The sequence below is a fragment of the Carettochelys insculpta genome, chromosome 1 (assembly GCF_033958435.1).
Source record: "Carettochelys insculpta isolate YL-2023 chromosome 1, ASM3395843v1, whole genome shotgun sequence".
Classification (NCBI taxonomy): Eukaryota; Metazoa; Chordata; order Testudines; family Carettochelyidae; genus Carettochelys; species Carettochelys insculpta.
In genome coordinates, this window is record NC_134137.1 from 340,696,499 (window position 1) to 340,709,728 (window position 13,230).

Sequence of the window (13,230 nt, forward strand, 5' to 3'; positions counted from 1 at the left end):
TGCCCCAGTTTACAGCAAGTCTAAGCGTACCCTGGTGACCCCTTAAAATGGGGTCATGACTCAGTTTAGGATCCGGAAACACAGTTTGAGAATTGCTGTGCTATTCAGTTTTGATATTTTATTATAAAGAAGCAAAGTTGTATTAAGAAAGTGAAACACACAAGTAATCAAAATAGTGCCTTCTCACTCCCATTTGCTTTGGTTGCTTTTGTTCTGCCACTGCCCCTCACGCATCTTTTCCTTGGGAACTTCATCACAACCCTCAGATTCCCTTGGCCTTCTGCTCTCCCACTTAAACAAGGAGGGACGTGGACGTATAAGCAGTAAGGGCTTTCAGACTGTCACCCACTACTTAACAGTGGTTTTTAATTCATGCTTTTTGTTATTTTGTTGCAAGCCTGTGTGTAGACAGTCTCTCTTACTTTGGATTAAGAATGTCTTAAAATACTTTTTCACCCTTTTAAAAACTAAAGAAAAATCGCAGATTGCTTGGCATTTTAATAACCAGCAATATGAATGAAATCCAGTTTTGTGATTGTGGTCGCATCTTGTATTCCAAAATCACGTGGAGTGATTCTCTGTGATTAAGGTTTTGTGGGTTCCTCCTTGCATATTTCTCAGTTCCACGCTGCTGCTGTAGAGATTCCCATCTGCTTTCTGCCCTCTGCTGAGCTTTAACACTGCCTGTGTATGATCTGTTGTGCTCTTGAGGCTGAATTCGAGTGCTGAGGTAAGCAATGGAGTGTACACTGTCTTTGGAATGCTTCTGGCTCCACTGTAGGAGTAGTGTACTTGAATTCACTGCTCAGGCGGATAGGCTAATGGCTGGACTCCAGTGAATGTCCAAACAGCTGGTTCACAAGTAGAGTAGTTGTTAAGGCAGGAAGGAGTTGCAAGAACAGGTTTGCAAGCAGGTGGGCTGGTGAAAAAGTGAAAGGGGTTAAAAAAAAAAAAAGACACACAGAACCTTAACTGTCTTAAGAAAGGTGACTTGGTGTTTGGCTTCCAGGAACTATGCTCCCTTGGCATTGCTCATAACAAATATCTAGTTCTCAAAGTTACAGGAAGTTAAGTTTGATGGAGCTATAGGATGTTTGCTTTTCATGTAGTTAGGAATGAATAAAACTAGCTCCTGAAAGTCAAGTTGTGAAAACAAATACATGTTGTTGCATCTTTGACAAATACTAATATGAAGATACCACATGGACATATTGGGTCCCATTGTTTACAAACAAGCAAGGTCAAACTATTAGGTTCCCATAGCCTAAATGGTTTTTCGAGCTTAGAACACAATGAGCACCACTACTTAACAGGATATCGTCAATTTTTTATATGCTCAAATAAAGTTTTTTGAAAAATAATCAAGTGAATGGGTTAATTTTTCCTCAAGCAATTTAGCAGGATTGCTATAACTTTTAAGCCCTCAGAAGGACTTCCTGGCATGACAGAGATTGTTGCTTTTTAGATTAATGCAGGTATTCCAGTTCTTTCCTTTCCTCCTCTTACTCACCAGCTCCTCAAGTAACAAAGGACTGGAAGGGCTGCGTAGTGACAATAAAATCCAGTAGCTTCCTGTGTGAACATTTCAGCTAAAAATATCATTGAATCATGGAAGACTATGATTGGAAGAGCCCTCAGGAGGTCATCTAGTCCAACCCCCTGCTCAAAGCAAGACCAACCCTAACTAAATCATTCCAGCCAGGTTTTTGTCAAGCCAGGCCTTAAAAAGATTCTGCCACCTTCGTAGGCAACCCGTTGCAGGGCTTCACCACCTCCTAGTGAAATAGTGACAGAGGGGGAGCCGTGCTCCTCTATATACTATCTAAACAAAAAGCAGTCAAGTAGCACTTTAAAGACTAGCAAAATAATTTATTAGGTGCGATTTCGTGGGACAGACCCACTTCTTCAGACCACAGACATACCAGAACAGACTCACCTAATAAATTATTTTGCTAGTGTTTAAAGTGCTACTTGACTGCTTTCCTAGTGAAATAGTTTTTCCTAACTAGATCTCCCCCAGTGCAACTTGAGACCATTGCTCCTTGTTCTATCACCTGTCACCAATGAGAACAATCTAGTGCCATGCAATCTGGAATCTGTCCCCCTGACCCCACTGTAATTGAAGGCGGATATTATGTCCTCACTCTTCTCTTCTTCAGACTAAATAAACCCAGTTCCCTCAGCCTCTCCTCATAAGTCATGCACCCCAGCTCTCTTCTGGACTCTCTCCAATTTGTCCACATTCTTTCTGTAGTGTGGGGGGAACAAAACTGGATGCAGTACTCCAGATGTGGATTCACCAGTGCTGACTAGAGGAGAATAATCACTTCCCTCCATCAGCTGGCAGTGCTCCTACTAATGCAGCCTGTTATGCTGTTAGTCTTCTTGGCAACAACAGCACACTGCTGACTCTTGTCCAACTTCTCGTCCACTGTCATCCACCGGTTTTTTCTGCAGAACTACACTTAGCCATTTGGCCCCCAGCCCGCAGCAGTGCATGGGATTCTTCCATCCTAAGTGCAAGGTTGTGCACTTGTCCTTGTTGAACCTCGTTAGGCTTCCTTTGGCTCAAATACTCCAATTTGTCTAGGTCACTCTGAATCCTCTCCCTGCCCTACAGCATATCTACCTCTCCCCAAGCTTAGCATCATCTGCAAACTTAATGAGGGTGCAGTCCAACCTCCTTATAGATCGTTAATGAGAAATCCTCATGACCCCCCCCACCTGTTCTTTACCACCATCCAACCCCCACTTTAACAAAAAATTCAATTCGTAATTTAAAATAAATGCAAAAACTTGATATAAAAATGTCATTTAAAATTAAAAATAAGCACAGATAGTTTTTCTTGACCCATTGGGGGTGCCTGGTGTAGCCCCAGCTGGCTAGCTACCTGAGCCCCGTGCCAGACCTGTGCTGCCCAAGCCCTGTGCCACCAGAGCCAGCCAGCCATGCACTCACCAGCCTCCAGCCCTCCCATCCACTGGCCGCCCGAGTCCTGTGCTTCCAGGACCAGCTGCCCACCCACCAAATGCCCACTCCAGCTGTGAGCCAGCCACCTGAGCCCCATGATTCCAGGGCCAGCAGCCGAAACCACACATTGCTGGGGTGAGCCACCACCTGCCAGCCCAAGCCACCCAAGCTTCATGCTGCTGCAGCCAGCCACCTGCCCGCGAGCCCGAGCCTTGCACTGCCGGGGCCTGCTGTTCGCCTGATCCCTAGGTTGCCAAGGCCAGGCACCTGAGCCACAAGCTTTGGGGGGCCTGCCGCCAGCTCCAGCTACCTGAGCCCCACGCTGCAGGGGCCAGACACCCAATCCCCACGAGTCCAACAAGCCAGCTGGATGCCTGAGCCCCAGAAGCCTCATGAGTCGCCCTCCAGAGCTTCTCACCTCCCCCAAAGCCAAGCACCCCCAGCCCCCCATCATCATCCCCCACCAACCCACACTCACTCATCTTTGCAAAAGACTTCTAGCTCCGCGTGGATCTTTGCCAGCTGCCCACTTTTTATAGCAGCTGCGCTGGGTCACCCACGTAAAATGGCAGGGGCTGAGGGCTGGAAGCAAAGGCCCGTCCTTTCTTGGAATGGGGGAGGGGCTGGGTTGCCTCACGCCCCCCGGCCCCGATTTTCCTCATGCCCCCTGGTTTGGGGAACCATGATGTAGAACAAAACCATCCCCAAGACTGATCCCTGGGGCACTCTGCTTGATACCAGGTGCCAACTAGATATCGTCATTGATCGCCATCTGTTGAGCCCAACTATATAGCCAGCTTTCTATCCATTCGTCCATGACATACTATGGTAAATCCTCAATTTAACGGACTGATGGGGGGAAGGGGTGTCTGTTGATCCTGAAAGTCTGCTAAATCCAAGGGTTTGCTCACTGACCTTCCCAGGTCTGCTCCAGTGATGAAGGCGGAGCCTGGTGGCTTCTCCAGGTCTCAGCTACCTGTGCTCCTCCCTGAACGCAGGCACTTCTCCTGGCTCTTAACCACCTGTGCTCAGGACAGAGCACTGGGCCTTCTCTGGCTCCGAGCCACCATGCTCTGCCCCGAACATCAGGACTCCTTCACTCCGAACCGCCCACGCTCTGCCTTGAGTGCGGAGCTCCGCCTGGCTCCAAGCCACCCTTGATCAGAGCACATTGTGGCGGCTCCTCCAGCTCTGAGCCACCCATGCACAGGGCAGAGCACAGGGGCTCCTCCTGGCTTCAACCCCCCTGCAGCCAGTCTCAGACACAGGGGGACCTGGCGATGGCTGCCCCAGCCATTGCAAGTGCCCCCTCAGTGGTGGCTGACCCAGCCACAGGGGGCAAGGGACTCAGCGGCAGCTCTGATGAGTTGCCATTTACAGTACAGTACAATACTGTACTCTGCTTTCTTTGGGGAGGGGGCTAGCAGACGTCCGTTATTACCAATGTCCAGTAAAACAGGGCCCGCTATATCAAGGGGTCCACTTTAACTTCCTGGCAAGAATGCTGTGGGAGACCCTATCAGAAGTTTTGCTAAGGTCAAGGTATATCATGTCCATTGCTTTCCCCATATTCACAGAACCAGTTGTCTTATCATAGAAGGCGATCATGTTAGTCAGTTATGACTAGCCTTTGGTGTATCCATGTTGACTGTTTGCTGATCACTGTCTTCTCCAAATGTTTCAAAATGGATTCCTTAAGGACCTACTCCGTTATTTTTCCAGGGACTGAGGTGAGGCTGACCAGTCTATAGCTGCTTTATTTTGTGTGTGTGTGTGTGTGTGTGTGTGTATTAAAAAAAAAAAAAAAAAAAGGCACTATATTTACCTCATCCAGGACTTTCCTAGATCAGTATGCTTATTTCACCAATAATGCCAATGACTCTGCAATTACATCAGTCAACTTCTTCAGCATGCTTGGATGCATTGAGTCCACCCCTGTGGACTAGTGCAAGTCCAGCTATTTTAAGTGGTCCTTGGCTGGTCTTTCACTACTTAAGGCTGATCACTTCCTCCCCATACTGTGCTGCCCAGTGCAGTAGTCCAGGAGCTGACCTTGTTTTGGAAAACCAAAGCCCAAAAAACATTGAGTATTTCAGCTTTTTCCATATCATCGTCATTAGGTTGCCTACCCCATGCAGTAAGGGAGCTGGGCCATGTTTTTGTTGCTAACATACCTGCTAACCAGAAACCATTGGTTTTTGACTTCACATCCTTTGCTAGCAGTAACTTCAATTGCACTTTGGTCTTCCAGATTACATCTTCACATAGTTGTTAGTCATCTGTTCAAATTTCTACTTTCTGTAAACTTCCTTTTTGTATTTAAACTCACCAAAGATTTCTCTGTTAAGCCAAGATAATCACCTGCTTATTTGCTATTTTTTCAGTCTCGGAAGGCACTCTGTCACATCCTAACCTCTAGCTACAGGCAAGTAGCACGCGTCTCAAGTTTCCCGGTCTGGATGGCAGGTGGCTGGCTGTATTCCTCTTAAGAGGGAGTCCCCAACCACCACCATCACCACTCATCTCCTTCTCTTGGGACTGCTGGTCATAGAACCCCACCCCTAGGATGGTGTAATTCATACTTTCCATCAGTGGGGTCTCCTTCTCATCCTTTTTCTCAATGCCTCTTCCAAACTGTTCTCCATCATAATACCTGTGCAGAGAGCCTGAAAACAATTTTTATCCTCCATCTGCACTGGGGGCACATGGATTCTCTTTCTTCTTTTGGAGGTCACATGGTACCCATTTTCTTCCCCATTCTGTACTGCTGTCTTTGATTCTTCAGTATGCTGTTTCAGCAATACCGAACACTGACTTACACTGAAAGTTGTCATTTTCTCAGAGTTGTTATGAATATATCATGGAAAAATTAAATCATTTGCTTTATACTGCATTTACATTTGCTGGATGTGTGAAAGGTTTGATCCTCCTTTATACTTTTGGAGAAATTGCCATATGATCTTTAGTTGGCACTTAACTTCTGGAAAGCTCCTGTAATTCTGTTGTTCAGTAACAATGAATTCTTAAGTTTTGTATTTATTGAGGTTTTGTTCTAAATTAAACCTCTCACCAAACCACATGTCTCTGAAGCACCTGGCTTCTGTTTACAGTAAAAGGTCTTGCAGAATACAAAGCTCTCCAAAACAGCCCCACAAGTCCTTCCTCTCACCCGACTGCACATTATGGCCCCATTGATGGTTTGTGTATTACCGGTCATGGGCATACTAAAATTCACCACTACACTTTTCCCACAAGACAAATGACCCCATTTGTCACTCTTCAGAAAACCGAAGTATCTTCTCAAGTATTGGGGGTGTCCATGTTAGTCTGTATTTGCAAAAACAACAAGAAGCCCTGTGGCACCTTATAGACTAACCAATATTTTGGAGCATAAGCTTTAGTGGGCAAACAACCACTTTGTCAGATGAATCAGTTCCCATGAAAGCTTGTGCTCCAATATACTGGTTAGTCTATAAGGTGCCACAGTATCTTCTCAGAGTTTGTTTAATTATAAATCCATGTTTTAAAGCTAAGTTTACTGAAGTGAGTTTAAACTTAATTTTCCCCTTGTTTCATATGTTTTATTCTCTTTCCCTTTTAGGTATCACATAGAAATGGCTTTATGGATCTGGACTTTGAGCATTGTGATCTGTTTTTATGACTGCTGTGAAGTCAAAGCTAAGAAAATGGATTATTTTCAAAGTCAAACGGAGTTAAACCACCTTACGGTGAATAATGATACAGGGACCATCTATTTAGGAGCCGTAAATTACCTGTATCAACTTACAAAAGACCTGAAGGAACATGTGCGTGTAAACACTGGGCCAAAGATGGATAACAAAAAGTGCACCCCTCCCATTGAAAGTCAGTGCAGTGAAGCAACATGGACTAACAATTCTAACCAGTTACTTTTGCTGGATAAACTAGAGAGAAAAGTTGTTGTTTGTGGGAGTCTTTTTAAGGGAATCTGTGCTATCCGGGAGCTGGAGAACATTAGCAGTCAAACCTATTATGTGGACAGCGGCGGAGAAAAGTCTTTTGTGGCAAGCAATGATGATACTGTGTCAACTGTGGGACTAATCACCTCCTTGGAAAAAGGCCGAGTGCTGTTTGTTGGAAAAGGGAATGGACCAAACGATAATGGGATAATAATTAGCACTAGGCAGCTTTACAGTGAGGATGGGAAAGATATTTTTGAAACCTACACAGACTCTACAGCTATTAAATCAGTGTATCACTCCTCAAACACACAACAGTTTGTGGCAGTCTTTGAAGATGATAAATATGTTTATTTTGTCTTTAATCAGCAGGAGAAACAGCCCCTTAAAAACCGGACACTAATTGCACGTCTGTGCAAAGAGGATGACCACTACTATTCTTACTTTGAAATGGATTTAAACTGTCAAGATGACAATGGCATTTACGACCACTGTCATTCTGTCTATGTCACAACTCCAGGGGAAAAGTTGGCAGAGAGCATAGCCCAGGATGGCAGTGTCCCATCAGGTGGCAAAGTGCTTCTTGCGCTCTTCAGCAAATTCAACAAAGACAGTGGCTCTCTCACTTCAGCCATGTGTATGTTTTCCTTGAGGCAGATCAATGAAAAGATGGAAGATTATCGGGAGGCGTGCTACACTCAAAATAATGAGGGAAAATTTTATAAACCCTTTTTATCAAACCTCGTCTGTGAAATGCAGGTTCAGGTAATGTGAACCACAACTGTAAAATCTGTTTCAGACGTTCTGTGATGGGAAATGAAATATGAGGAAATCTAATAACGCATCTGATACTGGGTAGCTGTTTACTATATCGGGCAAAGACATAATCTGATTACGTGACTGGAAGGTGAAGTTCAATAAAATCAAATTGGAAATGAGATGCAATTTTTAAAAGGGATTAATTAGACATTGTAACAGCTTGCCAGAGAGAAATGGTAGAGCCATTATCACTTGGAGCCTTTCAACTGAAGTTGGATGTTTTCCTGAAATATCAATTTTAATTCAATCACAAGCTATTGGTATCAACAAAATTATTTTGTACAGTAGGGAAGAATTCCCTCCAGTATAGAAATTATTGGGTGAAATTCCTTAGGCTGTGTAATGCATAAGGTCAGGCCATGGATGATCATAGTGGTGCCATCTGGCCTTTAAATCAATTAATCTATTAATTTTTAGATGGTATTTAAAGAACTTGGCACTAGTGTTTTGGATGCTATATCATTTTTAATATTGTTTTTCAACTGGGCTCAAATTTTCAAGTACAGAGGTCACATATGTCTTCTGCCCAAGCTACAGCCTCCATGTTTGGACCCAAATGTGTTCGTAGAATCGTGGTCATCCTTTACTTTCACAGCCTGTCATTAATACTCCTCCTCTGTCTGGAGAGCCTTCAGTATAGCTATTCCAAAATATTTCTGTCGTCTTTTCCCTGCTCTCTGCAACACTTCCTCACTTGTTTGCCTGAGAAGCCAAAAAAGATCTCGCAAGTAGGGTAACAAAGAAGGCCTTGTTGGACCAGTTGCAATTATCTACTTTTTCGTTTTCTTAAGGAGAAGAGTCATGCTTTTGCTTTTCTTCTGGCCCTTCCATGCCCTTCTGACACGATACAGAAACATCTAGGCTGGGTCTACACTGGAGAGTTTTGTCAACAGAAAAGTCCTTCTGTCAACATAACTCAGGGAGCGTGTACACACTTAAAGCATTCCGTTGACAGATTCTCAACAAAACTCTGCCTTTGCCTCAACAGTTTTATCCGTGAAAAATTTGAAGCATACCAATCCGTCGACATGGTGCTATCGACAGAAGTGTAGTATAGACACTTCTGTGACAGAGAGGGTTGCCGGGCAGCCCTCTTTGCAGAGCTGCCATTCCACTTTCTGGCACCAGAGGGCAGTGCAGTCTGGCAGCTCTCTGTCGACAGAGCGAGTTGTGTGTAGATGCAACCTGTTGGCACAGATTCTGTTGAGATTTCCCTGTCGACAGATGCTTTTCATGTAGACGTAGCCCTACAGTTCTAATTCTTGTGTCAGGCTATGTTGTTATAATAGCATTTTATTGTGCTCTGAGTTAGGAGTTTACTGAGCTGAACATTTAACATCATTCTATATCTCTGTTATTAGGGTGCAAGCCAAAATTTCCCCTGTGGTTCTGAACACTTACCATACCCTTTGGGAAGCAGAAATGGCATTGCTGTGAAGCCACTGTTACAGAAATCAGAGATGAACCTAACTGCAGTTACCGTTGCAGTGGAGAATGGGCATACCGTGGCATTCCTAGGAACTTCAGATGGTAACATTCTTAAGGTAATGTTTCTGACTTTTTAAAGACTAGAACAGTTTAAAATGTTTCAGGCTGTGGCAGGAGCATGGTTCTATATTAAAGACAATAGCTTTTTAAAAGATAGAGCCGGGTTTGAGGTATAGATTGTTTGTTTCTGAACTTACCTACCCATTCTTAATTTTAAAGAGGAGAACATACGTGATTCTTGAATTACTTTTTTAACTCCTCTAATGTGCCATTTTATTTAGTATTGCCCATTTGACATCATTTAAAATATAGGAAAATAAGTGGAAAAAGTAACTACAGTAAACCATCAATTTAATGGACCCTGCTATAATGGACTTCAGAAATAATGGACCCTGTCTGACAGCGACCCTGCCCCACCAGAATAGATGCCAGAGACTCACCAGAGCTGCCAGAGCGTCTGGGACCACCAGGGCCAATCTATACCTGAAACCTGGCTCTATCTTCAGCAGCTCTACTCCCCTAGCCCTGTAGCAGTTGCAGATAACCATCCTTCATCACACAAAAGAAATCCAGCTTGAATGTTAATGATAACCACTGTGATGGGGTTCAGGGGTCCCCATGCACTGCACCCCATCTTCTGGCAGGAGTGACTCTCACTCAGCAGGTACAACAGGAGGTTTGTTCGGCAACAGATGCCCAGTTTCTCACAGAAGCGTCAGTGCAGCAGTCAGAGACAGTCATTCCAACCAGTCCTGGGGAGAGGTGCCCAAGGGATGCCCCTCTGGGGTGTAGCTTTTGGCTGGCTGCCTTCCAACTCCCTCTCTCCCTAGCCTGTAACTGTTGCCCCCGATTCAAAAACCAGCTCAGCTCCACCCTCCTCTTTGTTCAGGGCTGAGGTTTTACCTGCCAGCCTAGGTTATAGCCCCAGGGTCATCCTTAGCCACTGGGAGCTGCTCTGCTTGTCTCACACATGCACTCCCCCCACTCCATCACAAATGGACTTCAGAAATAATGGACCCTGTCTGACAGCCACCTTGCCCCACCAAAATAAATGCTGGAGACTCACCAGAGCTGCCTGAGCATCTGGGACCACCAGGGCCAATCTATACCTGAAACCTGGCTCTGTCTTCAGCAGCTCTACTCCCCTAGCCCTGTAACAGTTGCAGATAACCATTCTTCATCACACAAAAAAAATCCAGCTTGAATGTTAATGATTACCACATACCTCAAATAGTTTGAAATTTGGAGCAAGCACAGTTGGATAATATAAGGGTAAATAATCAACATGAACATGTTTCAGGTATGAATGCATGGAGCAGAGACTTGAATAAGTTGACTGGTTTAAATAAGATAAGTTGATTTAAAGTCAAATCATGTGGTTGAGTCCCTCAAATTTCTGTAACGGAGATGGAGCTGTGTTAGTCTATATACTATAAAAACAAAAAAGCAGTAAAGTAGCACTTTAAAGACTAACAAAATAATTTATTAGGTGAGCTTTTGTGGGACAGACCCACTTCTTCAGACTGTAGCCATACCAGAACAGACTCAATATTTAAGGCATAGAGAACCAAAAATAGTAATCAAGGTTGACAAATCAGAAAAAAGAAATTATCAAGGTGAGCAAATCAGAGAGCTGAAGAAGTAAATTTGAGGGACTCAACCACATGATTTTCATTAAAGCTACATTGAAATAATAAAGCACAGCATTAAGCACCTGTCTTCCATTAAATAGGTGTTCCTTATGACTCCTGCAAAAGAATATGGCTCTGTTACCATTGAAAAAAATATACCTGTAAAGAAAGACCTTGTCCTTGATGCTAGCCAGGAGAACCTCTATGTGATGACCACAACCAAGGTACAGTATCTTGGTTTTTGGGATGGTGTTTATAAAACTTGAGCTGTGTGACTACATCTGCAAAGATTTTTGTAATGCACAATTATTCTTATGATCCTTAACATCTGGTATGATTTTAGCTATCTCTCATTTATGTCTGTATACACATTTCTACAGCTATAGAGGGCACCATTCATTGCCAACAAATGAAAAATGTGCTTCGGGGCATAAGACAGAGCAGAGAGAAGATGACAGCTATCTGCTCCTTCTTTTGCCTACTTCAGCTCTTTACTGTGTATTCATTCCAGCAAAGAGGAGCCAGCTGGGCAAGTGGAAGGTGTGTGATTGTAAAACCAGGAACCGTGGGTGTAAATCAGATTCTTGGTGTTGACAGTTCTCATGGTTTTATTGGTATGTTTTGGGATATTTGGCCTCAAAAGTCCCAACTGCTGGAGTCAAAAGAGAATGTGAGACTCTTGGATTTCATTTTAAGGAAAAAAAGGAAAAAAAAAGAAAAGAAAAGAAAAGTTTCTGGTCTTCAGAATAAAGAGATAAGCTTGCAAACATGAAGCGAGTGCACTTTAAAGGCTGTAAAAGAATATGGCAAATAAAAAAAATACAGATTATTATTTAAAAAAAATATTCGAAGGGAACCAATGCATGTCTCTGAGCAATAGAGGATGGCAATACCTTGTTCCAGAAGTCCCTGGACAGCTTGGGGCCCAAGGATTTCAGTCAGCAGTAGAGGTGCAGTCTCTGTTATAGGGAATAGTTTCTAAGGCTATGGCTACACTATGAGATAATATTGATTTTAAGTCATTTAGCCCAATTTTTCCAAGTGACAGTCTTCACTGTGAATTGCATTAGCTCAATTTATTTTGTACTAATACCAGCATAATATTGTAGTAACCTGATGGGCGTAGCTTTCAGTTTGAATTTAAAATTCTGAATGAAGAGTAGTGAGGAAGTGCCATGTCTTTAAATCGAATTCAGTGGCCTCCAGAAATGTCTTGTATATGCCCCACAATGCCTCACAGTCCTCCACTCTGGCCTCTTCCTTCTCCATTGCTCTCAGGTGCAGAGGAATTAGGCAACAGAAAGTCCGTTTCAGTTTGGCACCTGGCAGCCAATAATGAGAAGCTAAACAATGTTCTTTCTTTTTTTGCAATCAGCACAGCTGTGGGGTCTGTGGTTGTGTCTACTTCTGCTAGCTGTCTTTTTTTTTTTTTTTTCTGTTCTGTGTGGTGCTAGCCGCTGCACGACCCCTCTACCCCATCCCCCCCCACACACACACACCATGTGGCAGCTAAGCTGCGAGTTGGGGTTGTGCTTGTCTGATAGGATGAGAAACTTCTTTTCAGGCATTTACATTTTGTCCTGCCCCCTACATCCCCACCCTTCCCTTCCTGAGAGGTGCTACACATTCTGGAGCTTTTCCTTGCCCGCATCACATGGCAGTAAGTCTGTGAGTGGGTGTCCTGCTTGAATGAGAAACTTCTTTTCAGCTGCTTACATTTTGTCCTGACCCCCACATCCCCTTCCTTCCCTTCCCCCTGAGGTGCCACATGATCTGGAACTTCTATTTGGAGTATACCAAGAGGTCATGGGGTCGGGTATTGGTATGTCAGAGAATATTGTGCAGAGTTGCAAATTTTAGACTCACTTCAAGTAACACAAACAACTTAGGGACCCTAACCCTAAACTGATACAGGTACAGGTTTAACCTCTGTAATCTGGAACTCTCTCAGCCGGTAAACTAAACTCCATAATTTGGCATGATTTTAGTTAGCCAGACGTGGTGCAACAAAGTTTCCTATCATCCCATAAAGTTTGTTTACAGCCACCAGTCCCGGCTCTCAGTGTTCTGAGCTCTTGTTTAGCTGTGATTTACCCCTAACTGTCTTCTAAGAGCCCAGTGAGCAGTGGAAGTGTTGGTAATGTGCTAGGCAACATTGACCTCCCATAGTCTGGCAAATTTTCTTGTTTGGCCCTGTTCAGTTCCCAAGGGTGCCTGTCAAGAGAGACTCAACCTGTACTCAAAGTTAAATGGTGCCTTTCAGGTTCAGTAATCCTTGTCACTCAGAGATCAAATGTTGGGCCTTACATGGTTACCACAGCAGCAATATTACAGGAAAGTGAAAGCTGACATACAAGGTAATGTTGTGCTGGGAGATTACATG

The 13,230-nt window shown here is 43.9% G+C and overlaps 1 protein-coding gene across 3 annotated transcripts in view; it reads left to right on the plus strand.

The window, feature by feature from the left end:
- PLXNB2 (plexin B2) overlaps nucleotides 1-13,230 on the plus strand; it is a 364,834-nt gene that overhangs the window by 265,328 nt on the left and 86,276 nt on the right. For all 3 annotated transcript variants that reach the window (XM_075015316.1, XM_075015326.1, XM_075015307.1), the window contains 3 exons: nucleotides 6,573-7,674; nucleotides 9,090-9,272; nucleotides 10,949-11,071. In XM_075015316.1, coding sequence (XP_074871417.1) covers nucleotides 6,573-7,674; nucleotides 9,090-9,272; nucleotides 10,949-11,071 — 1,408 coding nt within the window. The remainder of the gene's footprint in view (nucleotides 1-6,572; nucleotides 7,675-9,089; nucleotides 9,273-10,948; nucleotides 11,072-13,230) is intronic.